Source organism: Acanthopagrus latus, chromosome 12 (genome assembly GCF_904848185.1).
Source record: "Acanthopagrus latus isolate v.2019 chromosome 12, fAcaLat1.1, whole genome shotgun sequence".
Classification (NCBI taxonomy): Eukaryota; Metazoa; Chordata; class Actinopteri; order Spariformes; family Sparidae; genus Acanthopagrus; species Acanthopagrus latus.
The window spans coordinates 3,804,769-3,828,226 of record NC_051050.1 but is presented as its reverse complement, the minus strand read 5'-3'; the positions used below and the strand labels follow the sequence as shown (position 1 = coordinate 3,828,226).

At 41.3% G+C, this 23,458-nt stretch overlaps 1 protein-coding gene across 3 annotated transcripts in view; it reads right to left on the bottom strand.

Moving 5' to 3' along the window:
• The window catches only part of LOC119029835 (WD repeat-containing protein 7), a 117,473-nt gene that overhangs the window by 73,770 nt on the left and 20,245 nt on the right, over positions 1-23,458 (bottom strand). For all 3 annotated transcript variants that reach the window (XM_037116990.1, XM_037116988.1, XM_037116989.1), the window contains exons 14-19: positions 22,823-23,018; positions 20,224-20,438; positions 12,721-12,954; positions 12,282-12,575; positions 11,723-11,919; positions 4,384-4,481 (exon numbers count right to left, since the gene is read on the bottom strand). In XM_037116990.1, the coding sequence (XP_036972885.1) occupies positions 4,384-4,481; positions 11,723-11,919; positions 12,282-12,575; positions 12,721-12,954; positions 20,224-20,438; positions 22,823-23,018 (1,234 nt within the window). The remainder of the gene's footprint in view (positions 1-4,383; positions 4,482-11,722; positions 11,920-12,281; positions 12,576-12,720; positions 12,955-20,223; positions 20,439-22,822; positions 23,019-23,458) is intronic.

Sequence of the window (23,458 nt, the reverse complement as noted above, 5' to 3'; positions counted from 1 at the left end):
ATTATAAGAAGTTCTTCTTTTGCAATGAAATATTAATGAACCATGATGAACTTAGAAAAGTTTCAAAATAATTTGTATACTAAAAAATGTCGGAGACAGTCCAAGGCCAACTACGTGCAGTTAACGTATAGTGTGTAGGACTTAGGGGGACATAATGAAAAATCTCATAATGTCCTACCCTTGCTTGTGTTTTCATCAGTTCAAAATCAATAGAAAGTAAGAATTGCTGTGTAATGATACATTGTATTAACTATAGAGAGGGCCTTTCACATTTTTTTTTGCATTTTTAGCAGCCATTGTAAGTTCTCTCTTGAAAGGGCATAGGGGTGTTTAGTTATGTGCAATCTTCAAACTCATTAGTGGATACCACTACATCCTGCATAGCTTTAGGTTTTTAATCCTAGAAAAGAGACAATAGAGCACCTGAAACAAAAAACTGAAATATGCATAATTTGTTCAATTGCAAAGAAATGTATGCTTTTCTATTAGTCATTGCTACGTTTCAAGTAAGAATTCGTCTTACTCAAAGAGTGAATGTTGAGAGCTGCAACCAAAGATTATTTTCATTATCGATAAACCTGCTGATTGCTTTCTCAATTAACTGGCTAGTAAAAAGCAAAAAGAAGAAGAAAAACCTGAAGGAGACATTTTGACTGTCCTTATTGTTTCCTTTTCAACTTAACAGTTCAAAACCACAGATAGCCAGTTTATATTGTGTAAGGCACAGAAATATGGTGATTCTCTACAACCGAGAAGCTGGAACATGGGAAAAACTTGCATTTGGGAAAAGAAAAAAACTGTAATTATGTTACTATAATTTTTCAAAATACATCAGCCCGATCGGAAAGTTGTGATTTTTTAACTTGAGTTGGTTATCTTCATTGATTTGTCCGTTTCGTCCTGTGCCAAAACTGAATGTAATTATGTATGAGATACAAGATAGACAATACAGAAATTCGAACCATGGAATCATTCTTTGTTCCCCTCCATTTGAGGAAGTAACCGTTTTTATTAAGAGGGCTGAGGATGAGAGAAATAAAGAGGTTTCTTGATAACTTCTCTCCATTACTGTGGCCATAATCGTAAATGACTAACTGCAAGATGTTTTTTGGCCAGTTAAATTGTATTCAGACACCTTTCCCTCTGTTCATCTCACTGTAGATGCTGCAGTTTATTAGAGGGGCCTCCTCATTTATTTCCATGTGAAAAGAGACGGTGAGCAGGGTTAAGAGGGCTCCCCTTCACAAAGCCTCTGACACGCACACACAAACACACACACACACCAGGGTGGAGTAGCTAGCTGAGCAGAGGTCACGGCCGACCGTTCCCCCTGAATGGCGGGGAATAGGCGTGTGGCGTGAATAAGTCCACGCGCTTGTCACGCTTGGCCTCCATTAAGGCGTGACAATAGCACTAAAAAACCCCGCCTATCCCCCAACACCCGAGGGTGCCACCCATGGCATATGTGTGTGTGTGTGTGTGTGTGTGTGTGTGTGTGTGTGTGTGTGTGTGTGTGTGTGTGTGTGTGTGTGTGTGTGCACGTGTGCACGTGTGCAGTGGCTATATTCACATAGACCTGATTTTTGGTGTGTTGGAGGTATTGAGCTTGTTGTAGTGTGGTAGGTAACCTGGTGTGTGTGTGTGCGTGTGTGTGAGTGAGTGTGTGTGCGTGCGTGCGTGCGTGTGTGTGTGTGTGGTAGGCAGATGGTGAAGGCTGGTTAAAGCATCCCCTACAGTGAACTATAGCAGGTTTTCTCTACAAAGAAAGACTCAAAATTTCCTTTTTTCCCCCACATTATCAAGTGACATTCTCTTGTTTCTTTATTTGTATCACTTGTGTCTTTCTTTATGTTTCTACAGATGTTTGCTTCATCCATCTCTCTGTTGTTGTCTTAATCAAAGCTTTATTTATGGTTGTGGGTTTAAAAGCTAACACCATACCTATGAAGCAGGATGTGCACCTCCTTAAGGTTGTGGCAATAATTAAATAATTGGGTGGTTGCAACAGAATCTGTTGCCTAGATTTTGGGAATGCCTGACTGTGCTGATGATTGGAGGAAATCAAATCCATTTCCTGTGGTTCATACTGGAAATATTCATATTATAACATTTCTAGAAAGTTCTCCTCACTAAGGACAAAACAAGTAATTTGTCACTGCCTTCCTGTATGAATGATTTCTAATCTGGTGGCCCTTTCATGAGGACCACCTTATCACTGTCCTTAAATGTCACAACTCTGACTGTTTTCTGATCTTCCATGATTAATGTTGGTTACTACTTGGTTAAGGTTAGAGAAAGTGTGGTTTGATGCACAACATGTAATTTCAGCTGCTAGTCTCTCTATCAAAACAAAACAAAGACATTTCCAAAGGGTTTTATGGTGAGGGCCAGCATAGCCGCTGCTCAGCCGCTCTGAGCTGACCAGCTCTGGAGGCGAGTCGAGTGCAGAGCCAGACCCTCTGGAGGAATAGACACCCAGGGCCCTATTTAGACAGTCTACGGCGCTCGATCTAAAGTGAAGCACCCTAGCATGTTCAGGGCGTATCCAAATCCATTTTGCCAGTTTAACTGTGGATAATCTGGGCACAAAGTGCAGCACAAAGAGGTGGCATGTTGACTCTCAATTGGTCATGGGTGAGATTTGGGTGGAATTTTTAACTGAGGAGGAGGAGGCACACCCTCTGTGTGGGCGCAATACTCAAAAAAATGATCATCCTGATCAATAACAGGTGGGGTGAGAGGGGAGGAATATGTCCTTAATGAGGAGAATAAGAATGACATTACCCGCATCGATCCTCCAGCAGCAGAAACGGTACGTGTATCTCCACATTAACATGTGTCTTTGTGCACTATGAACAGCTGATAAACCTCATAGGAGAGTCAGGAGTTTTAAATTATCAATGGAGAGTTTATAACTACAGTTTTTAGTTATGCTGATTGAATGCACCACGACATGTGTTATAGAACATTACTGCGTTCATGGAAACATCTAAAATAACTGAAAGCAGCCTCTCAAATCATGAAATCAGTGTGTATCAGTGCAGTGAACCCATCCATGTGGGCACATATAATGCACACTTTAAATAGCAGGAAACTAACTATGTCTTTGACTTTAGACCAGCTTCTTGTAAGTCTATGGCACTCTCGCGTTCTGCTGCCTTAAGATAGCAATCGGTTCGCTTAACCACACCTCATTTTAAGATGAACACGCCCAGGGGCTCACAGGTGGGTGCAGGTATATTTGCTATTTACACAACATGGGCACTGGGCATGAGGATGACAACCACTTCAGTATGAAACCAGCAATGACGCTTGTGAGCGTAAGATAAGGCCACCGATTCTGCTCCGATTTCAAGTTAAGACTGATATTACCTTTTGGAATTAAAAAGTGGATTCATCTTGAGCCTGACTGCAGCAGTGATCCGTGGAGGTGACCTCCGTTTTTGGATGTTTATGTACTGTTATGTTGACTTTTGACTGGAGCTGGAGGGGAAATACTTCACATCATAAATGTTATATTCCAGGGAGGAGAAGGGAAAAGGAACAACAGTCTCTGCTCACTGCTGCCCGCTACATTACAGCTCGTGTACAGAAAGCTGGCTGTTTGGGGCAGATAAAGACTTGCGTATGTAACCCAGGGCGATAGAACCCTTTGCTGGTAGTGAGCAGACCATTAAACCAGCATTGACTCGTGCACAAATGTTCACAGATGTTTTAAAGTTGAATTCATGTTACGTTTAGTCTCATTCACAGACTTTTCTTCACTCTCTTACTCTCCTGGAACTTATGTCAACAGAGGACCAAATGAAACGCATTACCAACATTAAACTTGAGGATTTCTCTGGGTATTAACGTTGTCGGAAATGTTAAATTTTACAATATAATTACACAACTCAACAAATGATATGAAAAAGCTCTAGTCATTTTGCTGTACTACTTTTTCCTGACACTGTTATAAATCACACATCAATCTGTTGAGTAAGTAGAAATCTATGTCACTTTAAGGACAGTCCTAATATTTCCAGTATGAATCTCTGAATTTGTGGCAACTAAGAATGAGCCTCTCCACCAAAGAATTCCATTAAGTTCCACTTAGATGGTACACAACGTCATGACCCCATGTAAGTGCATTCCGGGGTCTGTAGTTGCAACAACTCCACCTAAATGTCAAAAACAGCAGAGGATCCCTTTAAAGTCCTGCTGACCGAGGAAACAGCAGCAGCTTCCTCCTGTGATATTTCTGTTCTTTTTTTTTTTCTTGAACTCTCTGGGGGTTTTATTGCCGGTGGGCAGCATTATCAAACCCCCGCCTCTCCTCCCTCCCACCATCCCCGCAGGGCCCTGGGGGTGTGTGAAGCCAGTGCCCCCTCCTTTTGTAGTTACCTTGTTTGATCTGGGCCTGTAGCGCCGGGTTGGAAGGCTGAGGGGGGCCAGCCGGCGTCCTGCGAGGAGTCTCCGGGGTTCCTCCTGGTCTGGGAGGCCTGGAGGAGGATCACAAAGAGGAGGTATGAAATATTAAAAAGCAGCAAGGAGGAGAGAGGAGGGCCAACAAACACACACAGACACACCATAATAAAAAATAAAAAAGAAAGAAAAATAAAGTCAGTCACAGAAACACATACATACCTAAAACCAGGAGTTTTTAGTTTGGTTTCCTGAAATCAACAGCTTGAATTTGACACACACGCCTGTGTGCGCTTGTGCATGTGTGTGCGCATGTGTGTGTGTGTGTGTGTGTGTGTGTTTGTTCTCAGGCTCCAGCCTATTGAATTTTGGGTGGAGGACACAATCCTGAGTCTGAACAGACTGGAGGCGTCTAACTCTCAGAGACACACAAACACATCCAATACAACAATCAATGGCGTGATCAATAACAGTTGCAAGGCTACAAGTCACTGCCACACATCTCCAGCATTTGCAGTTAAAAGTGCCTAAGAATCGACTGCATTGAAGTTTTGAGAAGCGACAGGAGGGCCAGGTTAGGAAGTGTTAGTAGTCAACTAATAACTATGATCTTTCTCGGGATGCTTCATTTTTTTTAATCCATTTTAAGTGCTTAATGTAACTCTATTTGTGGGATTTAAATAGCCCTTTTCTTGTAGTCTTTTGATTTGCAATACATTTGAATTGATTAAACCTAAGTTACAAAACATTTTTTAGTGAATGAGAACAGCATTTATGTTAAAAAGAGAAAGTGAGAGCAGCAGAGTGGTGAGTATGTTTATGGGTCAGATGGTAAATCCGGGACGATGTTAATTTCAATGACACAAATTCCAACAACACAGTCATGTCATAAAGGAGAAGTGGACAAGAGGGTAATCGTTTGTGGTTAGAGCTATGTTTACTTGAACCTTAAACTTCCACTAGTAATCAGAATACCAGCCCATCAGAATAAAAATGCTTCATGTAACCATCTCAGTCCACCGTCTGATCTGATCCCAGCTCATCCGAATGAATGTTCAATCACATCAAGAAGAGTTTAGTAAACCTTCGATAGCTTCAAAAGGAAAATATTGGCACTTTAAAACCACGTAAACACGTAATCTGATGTTCATCTCAATTTGAAATATATATAGTTTATCTGTGCCTGTTTGCCTCAGATGGCAGTAACATTTGGTGATTCTATGGCAGATACAACTTTTTTTGTTGGAGATTTTAAAAGATTTGAGGATTGTTAAACACTTCAATGGTCAGAATATTATAAACAACCACCATTTAAAACATGAAAAAAGCTGGAATCCACCGAACCAAAGACACGAATATTGTTCCTAGGACACAAAATGGGTGTATCTTAAAAATGTTATTAGCCTAGGAACGCACACAAGAATTAATTGGATTTTTTCAATTAAGTTGGAATAGTTGTTTTATCTCTAGCTTCTCTGTATAAATAATTATTATTACAAAGTGCCAACACACACATTAAATCATTTTATGCTACAGAGAACATCCAGTGAGAACTATTCACTACAACAGAGCACAAGAATATGTGCACCTGCATGCCCCCCGCATCACAACCTGACTCACACACCTGCTCACTGCCATTCACTGTAACACACAAAAAACACGCTGACAACCTCTCACACACACACACACACGCACACTCACACACACGCACGCACACACACACGCACACGCACACGCACACACACACACACACACCTTCGTGTCTCTGTGGTGCACAAAAACACAAAGGAACACACGGTCTCACTCAGAAGTACAATGTTTTTACCACACAAATTCCAATAAAAACATATTAACAGCAAATAATCATACAGCTAATTAGAGAATGTGTTTGCTCATTTTCAAGCCACATGCCATACTGGAATTATTTTTAAAAGAGGCATTGGTGGCAGCAGTTCTGCCTGTATTGCCTGTATGCTGGGTACAAATAATGTACTGTATGAGTATCTTATAAATAAAATGTGTTGAAATGCATTCTTCTGACGAAGAAAAAAAAAACATTTTCTATAAAAGAACTTGTGTAAAAAGTATGACTCCTACTCTTAAAAAAAACATTCATCTGAAGCTAACACCATTCTGTAATTCATTTTCTGATAAATAATATTTACAGGTACTGCTGATAAACCAAGATTAATTTCAGACTTTAATTAACTTCCAGTTAGTCCCAACTGCAGGTTTCAGCTTGCACAGTCGAAACGTGGATACAGATAAAGGTGAAATGGCTTACGCCCAGAAAGAATATTTCAAATTCAATCGAAGCTGGCTTCAGGAGTCTGAAGCAAGAAGGTATCTAAGTTATGTATTTTTAGTACAAAATTCCACAGACAGTGTTTTCTTGTTGAACTGCGCTGGATGCAAAAAACTGCATAAACTAAACCACAGTCTGCAACAACAGGATAAGAACAGATATGATTTAATACACTTTTAAAAAATCATTCTTACATGAAACTGTAGTTATGACCACCAAACCTAATTTTACTCATCAGACTCAATGTGTTGATGTGAGTTACATTCGATATCGGACTTTATCAAGCTAAATAAATTCAGTACGTGGGTTGACAGTGGAGCTCATGTTGTTATCGGAATGCTGCTTTTTGCATCTGCATGTGTAACGTGTGCACAAGCCAAGAACTGGGGATTTAGGGCTGTTATCTAAATAAAATCTAAATCCATCCACATTAGCTGATCCAGTTCAAACCAAAGAAAATAAATCTCACTTCGAAATTCTGCAGCGTTTAAATGCACCTCACAATTGGACAGCATCTGGCAAGTCAAACTTAACAGATTAACATGGAACTACAGGGCAGATGGATGATGTACTGTATGCATTTATTGGAAAGTAAAAATCAACCCATACTGGCTTGTGTAGATTATGAGTCTTTAAATGTGTCCCATCTTCAATTACTCTTCAATCTGAGACTGTCCTCACCTGCTTTGCAAGCACACAGTGCAGCTACTGATTCTCCTACTAATTCTTTAAAGGAGGAAAAAGGTTACTCCACACAGCGCTTCATCTTCACTGAGGTAAACATTGAGCATGACCTCTGTTCAGAGTGAGGCCCCTGTCAACCTGTAAAACAGCTAAATCTTCCAGGAACAGAGAGAGAAAGCTGCGTTGCCTCTTCTTTAGCCGGATGATTTGCACATTAAGTAACTATTTCTATAGACGAGGGCGGGGCAAGAAACAATCAAAGTAAATCTAGAAATGTTAGTGTTTTTTTTATTTCATTATTGTCCTGGTCAGTTCCCCAAAGGGAAGGGAGGAACTTGTTCCACATACAGGCTCAAGTCCTCGCCCAGAGCTTGATGAGTGTCTTGGATGTTGTGATAAAATACTAAAAATAAAAACTACGAGTTCAGGAGCACTTCTTTTCAAACTTCACCACACAGTGAGGAAGCTTTAATAAATGTAAGATAGCGAACATGAGAAAGCCAAAAACCCAAACATGTTCAAATATTTACAGCAACAGGTTTGGTGTCTCAAAGTGGAGGCAGCTCCAGAGAAGATCCTTGTTTGAGTTTTAAAAAGAAGGCTTCAGGTTCCTCCAGTAGCTGGGCAATCAGCTCCTCTGATCTGGACAGACCATCGAGGAGGAGTTTTTTGTAAGAATGTAATAAATAGCTTTGAAAAGTTTTTCAGGCTTTGCTGTGTTTTACTGTCTTGCTGCTCATGGTGCCTGTGGTGCTCTTTGTTTTTTGATATTCTTGCTGCCATTTCCTGTTTATCACCTCCATCCATCTCTGGCCAGTTAGGTTTTGATTAAGATGCAATACAGGTTTTTCATCATTTCTGACTGGTAAAATCAATGACAGCAGCACAAGACGAGAGATTCCACAACTGAGACTGACTTTGGCAAGACTTGGGACTCGATTTGAACTGGTGTAGATTGACTTTCGACTTGAATTCAAATTGCTGTCAAGGATTTGAGCCTTCATGTGGGATTAGCTTCAAGACATCATATTTGACTTCGACTACATTGTTTTTAAACTAGCTTTGAGACTTTCAGACTTGACCTGGAACTGGCTTTAAGGATGCTAGACTGGACATTACTCTAAGACCTGACCTGTCCCAAGTATTTGAGAGCAGCATCTTCAGTCTTGACTTGAGACTGGCTTTAACAAGACTTGAAACTTGACTTGGACTTTCTCAATTGACTGAAAATGTAAACTGGATTTTAAGATTCAACTTGAGACTGGTTTTGACAAGATTTGGCCTCAAACTTTAAAAGTCCCAACTACACCCTTGAACCTGTCCTCCCAATTAAGCAGTATTACCATCGAGGGTGTGCTTTAACGTCATTTGAGCACGACAGTGATGCAGCGTTTGCGCCCTCGAGGGTAATACTGCAATTATACAACTAATACCAACACAAATAAAATGTATAATCAAAACATATCCATGTTGATGGACATTTTACTCTCAAATTTTAAATTTTAAATTTTAAATTGTTCTCTCAATTTTAAAGTGTGCGTCGCGTTTCCATGGAAATACATGGGGTCTGACTAATAAGACTCAAATATGTAATAGAACGTAGTTTACCACTCTAGTAAATAATCCAACCCTTAGTAACGACCTTGCAACAGAAAGGATTTTCTAGTCCCAGATGAGTGAACTCTGAGCTGATGTTAATGTTTTACCGCGGTCTCAGAATTTCCCGAACTACCGTAAAATACCAAATAATACCCGGGGCGTTTATTTGTTTCAGTCACTTAACAGACCAGGTGGCAATTTGGGACGGGTGATTAATTCCTTCCTCCCAAAAATCCGGGATGAAAATGTCAAAAACTTCTCCAGCTTCTCGGTTAATTTATCCATCCAGCCCTCGCAGCAAACTCCTCATCTCTGCTGTCACTCACGGTGGCGTACATTTGTTTTGTCCTGATCATTTTGTGGGACACTCTCTCGTTGCGTGCCCATGTGCTGATAACTCATCCCCGCATGTTTATCTCAGGCTCTTCACTAGCCTTCTTCCTCTATCCACCAGGCAGCCTGACACTGTTGCTGTCCTCCTCGGTCCTCACCTCGCTGTCCTCACTCTCTTGGGGTTGACAGAGAAAAGTATAGCGGATGCTTCTCCCAAGTTTTCCTCTGCATATTCTACGGCAGAAAGTCTGAATTTCAAGCCATACTATTTATTTTTTTGCTCAAGCTCTGACAGTTACTATGTTGCCATGGAGATGGATACACTATTGCCATAGACTTGGCGGAGTAATATTTTGAGTAATGCGTCAGGTGTGCTGTCACGTTGATTTGAGCACGGTCTAAATGTCTTGTTGACCAATCAGACTGCTTGGTCGGAACTACTTGTTGTATAATATATTTTTAAAAATGCAACAGAGAAGGGGGAAGCAGCAACTGTAGGATGCGTGGCCTTGTGGCTATGTAGTGTATGACACGGGGGGTCAGCTGACACAGGGGAGGAAGACTAACCCCCCCCCCACCGCTCAGAGTAACATGGACAGAAATCCGGGAGTGAGAGCTAACAAGCAACTACGGTACTGCTCCAGCCAGGCCTGAGCACAGTTGTCAAATTGTCCAATTCAAGCAAACAGAGAAAAGCTTATTTTGAGAAGGAAAGGCTATTCTTACACTCAGTATCTCTAATGTTGGAAGAAAAAAACGTTTGTTTTTGAGTTGTCCACTCTTGTATCATCACCAAAAGGTACACATTTCAGCAGAAGATCTTTCTAATGATCCTTAGTTCTAACAACACGGCTCTTATTATAGACTTCGGCACTGAAAGGTTGAACCCGCACAGATGCTGAATTAAAGAGCCAGTTAATACAGATGTTTGCATGTTGAGCCAATTGATTTAATAAAATATGAATAAACGCAGAGACTGAAAACAGGTCACAAATCATAGAAGGCTGATAAAAACAAAACAAAACAAAACAAAAAATCACCATTTCTCCCTTACAAATTCCCCTCTGCCGCTCTCTAGTTTCAAGTCATAGCGTTTTCCACTATGACTCCTCGCTCACCCTCCCCTGCAGGGTTATCCTGTGCTGGGCTGATGAAACGTTGTGTTGGTGTTACAGCAGCAGGACCTCGACCTCCGTGTTAAATCTTTCACAGCACAATGAGATCTCAGACAGACTAAACAATCAGAGACACAGACACGCACACACACAGAAAGACACAGAGACACACACACAGACTTGACAGTAGTTTATAGGTGCTGCTGGTACCATTGTGTATGTGAACAGTGTCTTCATTTTTGTGCTTTAAATTCAGTGACTGGTCTCACTTGTTTGGGTTGTTATTTTGTTTTTCAGCTAGAATCACTGATGATGGATGGGGTGTGTTTTTCTGCCTTAAGAATCCAAATATTTTTAGCTTGGGTTTAAATTTTCTTCTGATATCTTTAAGATGCTGTGGATAAAGCATGGACTAACATTTAAACTAAACCTTACTAAAAGTTACATTGACTGGATGATCTATGATCAGTCAATCAACCAAATGCATGGCTCCGTGAAAATTGCCTGGAGATCTGGTCTGTTGTTGGGACCACAAAAGGTATGTGTGTGATATTGCAGGGTTTGTTTTCCAGTACAACAAAGACAGACAAGGCCACTTGTTCATAATGATGATTGTTTTTGCGCTGATATTAATACTGCATGTATCTAAACTGCTCTGCAATTCGGAAATTAGTATTCTTCCAGTTTTGCATCAGTCACATGATAGGAACATCACCAACATGCTGCCCTGTTGCTGTGAGTTTCTGGACAAAGACCTTTGTATTCTCACATACAGCTTCTCTTTAGCAATATCCTGTGACAATGTGAGCTTGCAATGTGTTTGTGGGCTCAAACACAGACGCTGAACCTATCAGCGTCCTTATGGTGTGATGACCGGCGAAAGAAGCAACATGGCGGCTCCTCAAGAGGTCACTGTAGCTGCTATACGATCAATTACATCAGAAAAGTTCATCTAATTAAAATCAGAGCAATGCTGAGAAAACTGAGTGTTTTTAAGAAATAAGTAGATAAGAGATAAGTTTTAATATGGCAAGTCTTGGTGGAAATTTAGTTAAAATATAGTTTGTTTAATTCTTGAGCTTTTTTTTTTTTAAATTTTGGGGCAGCAGACCTGCTAAACAAGCTTGACTAACAACTCTTATATGTTATTACATTACATTATATACACATATTATACCACCAAACAGAGCGAAATTAATATTAGAAGTTCAATGTAAAAATAGACTGAAAGGCGTGTGTGTGTGTGTGTGTCTGTGTCTGTGTCTGTGTGTTTAAACAGTACCTGGCCGGTGCTTTCTTCATGTGCTCTCCAACAAAGGTGGCGTTGGTCATGCCCATCAGAGTGTTGGCCAATGAGATTACAGACAGCAGGTGTTGTGTGGTGACAGCCCTCGAGACGCCATACGTCCCCTTCCCAACGATGTCCGTCAGAGTCAGCTTCAGACCTGTCGCCAGGGACAACTGTCGCAGCAAGGACTCCTGGGAAGCAGAGGCAGACAAATGAACCAGGGACCTGAGATATAGACGGGTCAGCTTGAGAGACCCATCGCTCGCACTACATTTGTTATTATTGCTGGTGTTCAGTTTTCGATGAAGTATTCCCTCCATAAATATGCTACAGAAAGGGCGATCGCTTACTTAAAATCTTATTGTATAACATTATGTCTGCAGGTGCTCTGTGATCACAGAGAGGAGGAAGCATCTGTGTGTATGTGTGTGTGTATGTAGCTTAGGAACTACAACATGACTGTTGCATAATGACTATCAAATAATCTAAAATCTTCATAGGTCTGTATGATGAATCCTGCTCAGGATGTACATGGAACACAGGTGGACAGTACCTTGAAGGTGGGCAGCATGAGGGACATGTGACCTCCTCTGGAGATAAGGCCGAAGGAGATGGGGCAGTGCGGTCTGAGCATGCCCAGTCGCTCTAGACAGATGCCGTCCAGCTGTTCGTTGAGACCCCAGGCGTGCAGGCAGGACATGAAGAGTTTGGCCGTGTCCATGGTCAGATTGTACTCTAGCAAACTCAGAGACTTGGACTTCTCCTCTCGCCTCCTCATCTCCTCCTCCTCCTCTTCATCCTCATCCAGTAGGTGCTCCTTGATGGTCTCCTTCATTGTCTCCTTCACCTAGTAACATACGATTTCAAAACAAATAACATAAATATTAAGAGACAAAAAACAAGTAAAAGATCTTGAAATATACACACAAACAGACATCATATAACACAGTCTAAGTTTTACAATCTTCATGTAAACAATGCTGTTTACTGACTTGTTTGAAGATCTTGTTGGCCAGGAAGGACCCCCCCTTGTCCGCCCCAGCCTGGCTCTTCTGTAGCGTCTCTGGAGACACCAGCGTGGGGTTGGGTCTCTGGGCTTCCTCTGTCAGCAGCTGGATGATTACCGCCTCCACGTCAAAGAACAACACGTGCATGTCAGGGTCCGTCAGGTTGGTCTTCATCGCCTGGACCACCAGAGCATTATGGGAGTATTTTGGCAGGTTGCCCTTGAGGAGAGAGACAGAGAGAATTTTCCAAATAAAATAAGATTAAATGAAAGAGTAATGAATGTTTGTCACTGTTTCCTAGTTTGTGCCCATGGTGTGCTTTGTTCCTGTAGGAAAAACATTAAGATTCATGAGAGTCAGATGGCAGAGCTCCCTCTGGGCACATATTCAATCTGTCACCTGACCAACCAGTCACAGTCCATATGTCCTTCCTTATGACTAGTCACATATTAAAGACACTATGTAGAGGATGACTGATTTTTTTAAGGGGAACACAATAGTTTGGAGCAGGAAAAATCCAATAGTCGATTGATTGATATTTCCAAAATGTCCTACTGTTGCTGATTAATCAGCCAAGCTAACACTATGTCTAGAGCTTAAAAAAAAACCTTGAAAATCGGTCCACTTTATCTGTTGGGTGGGAACGTAATAGCACCAGATGGCTCTAAAATAATTTTCAAATCCTTCAATTCACAGTGTCATCTGTACTCATTCTGAAATGGACTATTTAAGCCTGAGGCAAAGCTTACTCAGGGACGGGACTCAACAGTGTATTTTTGTAAAAAGGGGTGCTCAAAAGATCTAATGTACTCACAAATTGGGAACCTTGCAACACAAATAATTGACAAAACGTAGGCAGCAGAGGCTTAGATATTCTGACTTTGAGTCTGTAATACATAATGAATCCATTTAAATTTCCCAAATTGCGACTGAATCGTGTTCTCTCTGCCTGGTAAACACTCATGTCTTTTAGACACCACACTCCCAGCTTGTAAAACAAGATTTTTAATATAGATTGCAGCATCTAATCCCAAACTGAGGTAATCTGTAACTGATGACTCTGGCGTTGTCCGGGTTATTTTCTCAGATTTGACAAAGAACAACAGGAGAAACGTTCTGCTATTTTCACAAGATAGACCTTGCCACGATGACATGACATAACCGATCTTCATGTGTATAATCGTCAGGGTGTCCCCACTTAAGGTGTCACCTGTAGTGGCTTTCACTGCAAGTGACACCATAGAACAGAGTTCTGTTATCCACTGTTTACTTGCTGATTACTGATAAATATAATCACGTTTCAGGGACTTTAATCAAAAATCCAACAAGGACTGTGAACCAACGTGCGCACGCGCACACACACACACACACACACACACACACACACACATCATTAGCTGTAATTGCCACTAATACTAACATATTGCTCGATTTGAATTGCGTTAGTAGAGACACCTGCATGGAGCTGTATGTAGGACAGAGCTGTTTGTTTGTATGTTAATGACCTGATGACTGCAATCAGACAACTGTGATCCTGTTAGAGTCTGACTGTTACTGAGGGAGGGAGGAGTGTGGGGATAATGGCCTCGTGGCTGCTGTCAAGCGAACTGTTATGATCCGTAGTGGTGAATATTTTCATAGTAGTACTGAATACACTGGGGCTAAAATTGTAGTTTTGAGACTGCTGTAAATTTAAAGTGAATTTCTGTGCAGATCAGAAACGCAGTACTGTCTACATCTTTTCCTGTGTTTTTATTTAGGCTTTCCATTGCAAGTAATGCTATCTGTTGAGGACATGTGAATTGTCACAGGACAAAAGAGGCTACGTGTTAACTTTGTACTACATGACTACTGTCCAGGAAATAAATAATTTATACATTTGAGAGACACTTTTTGGCAGCTTTTTTATGTTTCGGTGTGTTTAGCAATGCTGCTGTTCCTGATGTTTTCTGATTTTTTTTATTATCACGGTTTAATAATTGATTTTGGAATTATAATTTGTTATTATAACATTTGGAAAATGAAGGTCATTAAAATGAACTTAACTGTGTGAGGGAGACAGACAGAACAATTAGCTGCGGAGAGTCCTGACTGATCAAGAGACACAATACACCTGCAGCTGGGAAACACACACACACACACACACACACACACACAAACACTACAGGAAGATTTTTCTGTCAAAGCAGCGACACTGCTGTGAGTGTGTGTGTGTGTGTGTGTGTGTGTGTGTGTGTGTGTGTGTGTGTGTGTGTGTGTGTGTGTGTGTGTGTGTGTGTGAGAGAGGGAGAGAGAGAGAGAGAGAGGGAGAGAGAGAAAATGTGAGCTGAAACAAGTCTCACCAAGTTCATGTATATACCAAAGCTACATGATACAATAAAATGCAATAAATGCAGATTCATTCATTAATCACACGAGCCGGTTGGTCCAAGCACAAATCTTTCCCACAAAGAATGTCAGCAGAACACAGTGTCTGCTCCATGACAAAGACAGTTAGTGAAAGCCAGCTGACACGTCATGTTATCGGTGAACACTATGATACGGCCTCAGTGAACAGTTTTTGTTCTGTTAAAGGTCTTGGATTTTTGACATTTGTGCTCCCATCCCTGTTATGGTGTGTGTATCTGTATCCCTGTGGTCTCCATTGGCGTATGTTGTTTTGGTGGATGAACACTGCCATCATAAGGCAGCCAGCCACATTACACACACACACAGACAGTAATCAGCACACACATGTTGTTGGTTTTGTAACTGACCTGAGATTAGATGTTTCCTAAGGCTGGCGCTGCACAGCTAGAGAAGTTACAAGTGACCGTGTTTGGTTTGTTATATGTCAATTAGACAAGATTGTGAACAATTGCTCTGAGACTTACAGTCTTGTTTTGTGTCTTTTCTGTTATTGAAAAATTGATGTTTCTTAGTATGCATGCCCACACACCCACACAAACACACCCACACACGCACACACGCACGCACGCACACACGCACACACACACACACACACACACCCACCCACCCACACACACACACACACACACACACACACACACACACACACACACACACACAGTGTCCTATAGCTCCTGGGCAGTAGGTCTAAAGGTCATCGTCCTGCAGGGCCCTTCTGGCAAACACCACTGGAGTCCAAAACACACAAGCACACACACACAAATGCACACACACATATCAGATGCACACACCGAACACAAACATGAGGAAAATTCTTTCGACATCTCTCCATAAAATGCCGATGTATCTGCACACTTCACCTGTTTGACTGAACCTTAAGGGCAGCTGGTATACAGGCACGGCATGGAATCAAGTCATGCAAAAGAAGGTACCAATGAATTGGTTTGGCCTTAATGATGATCTTTTGAAAACCTAAAACTGTAATGCATGTTTTTATTACCTGTTATTCTGTTATTTGTAGTGACACAGGGAAAAACATGGAAAAAAATCTGACATGAGTGAAGACACCAAGTATCCAAGAGTAAAATCCCTAATCCTTTACTTCTTCCCTTGTTGTCCAAAAGCAAGTAAAAACACATCAGTGAGCAACAATGTTGCACTGAGTTACATGTTCCTTCATTAACATGAACACACAGTTTAGTTAACTTATACTAAATCCCACATACGCCATCCTGCCACCCTGAACACTAGTCCCCAACAAATGCACCATTTCCTCCTGTTTGGATAACATTCACTAGAAACTATAGAGACCAGCTGTTTTAAGAAACTACCGATGAAGATTAAAAAGAGACTATAGCTACTCTAGCCATCCCATGAATGTTTGCACCAAATTTCACAACAATCCACCCAACAGGAACAAACTATTATTTTAGTATCTGTACTGAACTTGGTATAGTTGACACTGTTGTCAAAATGAGGATGGAGGGGAAAGTATGTGTCATGAAAGGTTTCTTATTGTTGCAAATGTAAACTTTTGGTTAACATATTCAAGAATGGAGCTGCTCTAAGAATATATAGACTTGAAGCCAGTGAACCTAATTAATATTAAACATGTATTTTGAGCTAAGACCAGCTTAACCGTGTGTCATTTCAAGTCAATTCGAAAAGAAAAAAAAACTCTTTTTAGCCTTAATTTTTCATGTGCCATTTTCTTCTCTACACCTCTGCCATTTTATCTTTAAGAATTGGCTGAGACTAGCAACTGTTTTCATCGACGATTAATCTGTGGATCATTTTTTTTCGAGTAATTGATTAGTCTATAAAACGACAGAAAATGGGTTGTGGACAAAACAAGACTTTGGGCTTTGGGAGACACTGATGGACATTTTTAACCAAAGACATTCAGTTTACTATCATAGAGATGAAAATAAATCAGAAAATGATACACTTAAGAATCTGTCTGTGATCCATTTTTTTTTTATCTAAAAAAAAAAAAATACTCAAACCAATTAATTATCAAAATAGCTGGTGATCAATTCAATATTTGGCAGCTAACTGAGTAATAATTGCAGCTCTAAAAATACTTTTACATTTTAGCTTGATTTTATTTAATTTACACAGAAAAATCGCATTCAGCTGAGTGAATTGTGGCAGATAAATTTTCTGTTGATCCACTAATTGTTTTGAGCTGTAGTTTTATTTCTACGTGGCGGCGGACACATTTATAGATCAGCAGGTTGAGCAAACCGGCCAGGGGACAAACTCAAAGTCATACATCGACTTCCTCACAAACACAAACAGAAACATGAGCGACAACAAACATCAGCTGTAAACGCACACAGAGTGGGCTTGGAGCTTGCTGGGTGTAATGTTTGGGCTGATAGTCTGACATTTCACGGTCATTATCTGTCATTACACACATCAGGGGAGTACACACTCTCACACACACCAGGCAGAGTGGGTGGATTTGACCCATAATTTGAGTGGATATGAGATAGAAATGACACAGAGGTGGGAGGCAGCGCTGAGAACAACAGTGATGTATTTCTGATAGAACGGGCAGAAAAAATTGCAGCTGTTGGCCTTTTCACAAAAGAGCTGTGATTATGGGCGGTTATGGCGGGAAGAACCTGGGAGACACCTCCAATAAAACAAACACACAGGAGAAAAATAAGTAGCAGAAAGGTTCGTTTGCTGCAAGGGAAGGGAAGAAAAGGACAAACAGGAGGGGAGATCGTGAATGCTGGGCTAAATGGCTTCTAAGTGGAACTGTAAAAGTCAAACTGTACGAGCAGCTGAACTAAACGCTGTTCAGACACTAAATTATTCAGAGCATTTGTTTTCTGGGCTGGGAGGCTCAGGTGGGCGGGGTTACTCCGTCAGGGCAGATCAGATCATCGGAGTCTGACAAGCGAACCGATGAGGGGTCAACACAGACGAGCTGCTCACATCAAGGAACCGGAGATTCCACAGTCATGTGAATGGTGATTTATTACATTTAATCAATACACGACATTTTTGTGATGACGGGAATTGTGACAACTTGTATTTGTTTGACTGCTCTCAAATGCAGGGTACTGTATGACTGAAATGTAATGTTGCTTGCGCATTAAACTAAATACACGACTGAAAGGTCTCCTGTGTAAATGTATCAGATGTGCTTCAACATTAAATCCTAAACAAACTCTTTTTTAATGCTTAATGTTGTTTTAAGTGTGGCTGTGCAAACATGTCCGTCTGTTGTCAACATGTCAAGAAAAACCCTGACTCTGTTCAAGTTGCAGCACTGCAGTGTTTTAGAGGTACAGCCCCAATCCCGGAACATCATTCTGTGCAACAGTTACGGCTAATGTAATTTAGACTGTATGAATATGAGCTCACTGGATATAAAGACATTTTCCCAGCAACTTATCCCATGGGAAACACAACTGGCATTAAGTCAGAAAAAGACTTGGGTCCCAAAATTGGGTCATCTATTAAAGTCACACACCACATCACTGCTGGGCAGAACTCTAGTCAGTGAGTAAGAAAGATACTCTGGGGGAATGATGATACTTGTGGTGCTTGGCTGAACTGGTGCAACAAAGCATCATAATATCGGCGTCCTGGCGTCACTCTGAAGGCTTTAAAAGCGTTAGCTAAGTGGGTTAAGCAATAATAATAGTGTTGGTAGTATTTACTCAATAAAGTTGTTGACCTGAATCTTCAACAATTGTGTGAAGTGGCATCTTTGAGCTAACATTGCCTAAACACATGCATTATGACTTAACAATGTCAGTCACGATGTCAGAAACGATTTCCCAGTACGTGTTACTCTTTGTTCATTTTGTTTCAACACCTACTGGAGAACAATGATGCATGGGGCACAATCACAGGAGAAAAACAGATATGATCTTGTTTTAAACCATGCAGCTGTCTGCACCACCTTGGTGAAGCCTTGTGTGCTCAGCTGCGTCTCATGGGCATAAGGGTGACCTGAAATGTAGACCACTTTACTGCCACCCTTTTCCTCTGCTCCGATTGCCAACACTGTCTTGCACAACACTGTTCCCGAGTGCAGCCACCATCACTCTTTTTCAAAGTTGATGAGAAAGTATATGGTTTGGTTTTTCATGTCTTTAAATTTGAGCAGATTTATCCTTTAACCACTTAAGGTGCTCTCTGGAAAGTCCAGCTCAGAGATAAGAAACACAGCACTTTTTTTTTTTTACACCATTTTGACATTTAAGATAGTTCATCCTTCCCTAGGAGACACCAGTGGTCACACAAGCACACACACACACACACAACTGGCTATAGAGCTGACCTTTTATTCGTCTCCTGCAGAGTTTTAATTGGTCTGTGACTGTAGGCAGCTATCTGACCATTGTGACCATTTTGACCAGTGTGTGTGTGCGTGTGTGCGTGTCCGTGCATGTGTGCGTAAAGGTATTGCTTGAGTCTGTTTTTTTGAAGTAGGACACAAAGAGCCAGAGGAGACAGAACATGAGGAGGAAGAGACACCTGAAATCTGATCTGAATCATCTGAATCAATTCTAACTCAGAATTACAAGACTGACAGCGTCTGACAGAACTGGACGATTCTTCAGCGTTCATTCTTTTAAATGGCTGGTTTAGGTCAGACAGTCAGACTTTAACATGGCACAAAAGAGAAAATCCTTTTTTCACAGAGGCCTATGTTGTGGATTATTTGACAGTTACAGTCAGGACAGAACTGTGGTACACTGAACTGAGGCTGGACCAAATGAATAAAATACAGGTGAAAGAGACAAAGGAAGTTTTCATCAAAATTTTCCAGACCAAATAAAACATTTTCCTTGAAGCTCTGCTCCTGATGAAATACAGTCAAAGACCTGAACGTATGATGTCATATGGTAGCTAATTAATTGGACAGTTTCAGTGATCTGGCATCAGTGTTATATGAAACCACAGAGGAAAACAAAGTCTGCCAACAGACAGAAGGTTATGTATGTTTGTATGAGTATATTTATCTATCTGCTGTCACAAGGAGCCCACCAAAAAATAAGCAATAATGATTTTTCTTCTGCTGTAGAGTGACCGTGTGCAGTTGATCTGTACCTTGTCTGCATTGTCTGCAGCCAGCAGGTTGGTGGCGAGCGTCTGCAGTTTGTGCTGGGCCATGTTCTTGAGTGCCGCCAGGCTGCGTCGAGTCATTGCCTGCTTCAGGTTCACAGCTGAGTGGCTCATAGCGTCCACAGTGGCCGGAGCCAGCTCGTCACAGGCGTTCAGGATCTCTACTGCTGTTATGCCCATCACACAACGGTCCAAGGCTCCTGAAATACACAGACAGGTAAACAAAACCTTGATCCAACTAATCTGGGCTCAATTACTTGATTACCTGATTTTGGTGAACTCCTGATCTTTATCTCTGTTGCCACCATACCAGGTAGCTTCAGATTAAGTTTAATTGCCACAAATATGCTAGAATATGATCTAATGACACTGATATCTCATATGTCATCTACCCCTCTGGTTTTGGCTAGACAGTATCACCTAAACCGACAAATACTTGTTTCAATGTCATGAGCGCATGATGCTGCCGCTCTTGTGTTGGTTCAAATCTGATTGCTGGCTGTCATGATCAAAAATAGTAAGATCAGCTAAAGCATCTAGACTGGACGGGATTGGAAACATTGCTGACTATAATGCTTATTATGAGTTATGGTTTTATTCATATTATGGCATACATGGCTTCTACCCTCACGGACACCAGCCTGATTTTTCTGGGGGGGGGAATCACTGCTCAAAAAAGATTGAGAACCACTGGCCTACACAATTTTGCCCATGTAGTGTACCAGGGTAAGCAGAGGGTAACCAGACTAGTTTCATCTCAGCCTCCCTCTGTCTGTCTCTGTTCCTATCAATCAAATTCTCATCTTGTCCTCGTCCTCTCCTATTTATATCAATCTTCTAATCTCTTTCTCTTTCACACCATCTCCCACTCAAGTTTGCGGCCATGCTCAGTATCATCATCTTTTGTCTCTTGAATATCATTCACATCACAGATGGAGCCTTCTCCATCTCTGACTGCAACTATCCTCCACCCTTACAGAAAGAGAGAGGGGTTTAGAGAGACATCATTAGGCGCAGACAGAGCTGACATCAGTATCGGCTCTGGTATTGAGTGAGAGAAGAAGTGGTGTGTGTGTGTCTTTGTGTGTGTGTGCGTGTGGGTGTGTGTGTGCGTGTGATGAAGGGCCTGTGAGCCATAGCCCTATTACATGTCCAACGCCTGAGTACACACACACCTTTCTTAATTTCACACTTAGCTACCCTGCAATCTCCCAACACTACGGCTCATTCAGGTCACACAGACACACAGACACACAGACACACAGACACACACACACAGACACACACACACACACACACACCTGTTCGTTTCAAGTGGCTAGTCGTCATTCAAGCTGATGTTACCTCCATGTTGTGCCACATACTGTACATGCTGACTGCAGACTGTGACGTCATGAGCCCCTCTAACATATGAACTCTGGACAATATCCACAGAATCAGATCAGGATGTCGTCCACATTTGTTTGTTCACACACGCAGCACACAACAGGAGACTGTCAGTGTTCGATGTGTTCGCACATGTGAATGATTCTGTATGGTTTTTGCAATGGGTGGTGGCTGAGTAGGAGGCTACAGACTGCTTTGTAATGATGACTGTTTTTGCGCTGATATCAATACTAAATGTATTTGGACGTATCTGCACTATGAGTGGAAAGTAATGAACGGGCAAGCAGGGAAGAGTATGAAACAGCTACACTCTGTACACAAAGATCCCACCATAGAAAGAAAGCTGCAGCATATTGGATATGCGTCCAGCAGCAGCATGATGGAAGCAGCTTATGGAAGCACAAGAGACCAAGCAGGGATATATTCTGGGTGATGTGTTGCTCAACCCTTACCCCTAACTCTATTTCTTGGTTAAAGTGGTTAAAAAGTAAAACTTCTGATATACATTACAGTGTAGTGTTTAGGTTAACATGTAAGATGTCACCACTGTAACAACAGCGTGTTTACTCCTACCTACATCTCGATTAGTTTACACAGGTGGTGAGAACAGATTTTGGATTTGGTCTCTAAACAGACACAATCATACCATATCTGTAAACATCTTTAAGATGATAAGACTTCAGAAATAGTTCTGAATAGCTGTGAGACAGCGGCCCTTTAACACTTTAACCCAGTTGAGTAGACTGAGATTATAATCATTATTAGATTTAGTTGACTTGAATGTTCTTTTGAAGCATTAGAGAATGAGAGTTGCTGCAGCATTCAAAAGAGTACTGAACCTGATGGGATTCATACTGGTTTTAATGGAGATTTGTATTTTTGACATAAAATGTGATGAGATCATTTATGCGCGCATGGTCATTAAACTTTAAAGCAGCTACATGTTTTCAAAGACATGATGAGAGAGCTGAAAGCAGCAGTCATTCTCAAGTTAAAGCTGCAGTTCTGACAGCAAATGAACCTCCTAGCCGAATTTTTTTTGAAATTTGAACTTTGAACCATTGGGTTATTTTTCAGTTCAAAAAAGCATAGAAACTGTGCTCGATCACTCGCGTTACTTCATGCCAGTATTTCAGCGTTTACCCAACTCCAATGAGAAACTGCAGAAGAAAACACACTCTAGTCACTCAGTTCTCACCTGTGTCCATCTGCCAGACGTACACCGAGCCGTCAGAGCATCCCACCACCAGGTAGTCATCTGCCGGACGCCACTTGATGACCTGGATGGGGAAGAGGTGTCGGGATGCCAGCATGATGCACTTCCTCTCCCTGAGGCTGAGCAGGCCCACGGAGTGGTCGCTGGCCACAGAGCAGACACAGTGCTGCACCCGAGTCTGCAGAGGAACAACAGCAGGAGACAATGATCATCCAAAGAACTATAGCTATGGAACATTGCTGACAGATAAGTGGAGGACCGGACTGAACTGAATCTCATTATTGACTGGACATCGTTTAGGTGTAGCTGTCAAGAATTGACAATTTCTGACCTCGGTGTCTTCCAGTGTTTAGGGGCTTCATCAGTAAAACCATTAGTCGGCACTGTAGCAGTAGTTGACTACCAGATTTCAAACAAAAGCCAGAAGTCAAATAAAAGTAGCGACAATAAAAGCAGCGACAATAAAAGCTTTGTTACGAAATAAAGAAACTTTGTCCACCAGGCTTTTAATTTGAAATGGATATGGGAAGTGTTAGATTTTGTTAACCACATAATACAGCATCATCAATTCTAAGTTTACTTCAAATTTAATTAAAAATGAACAAAAAAATTGACACT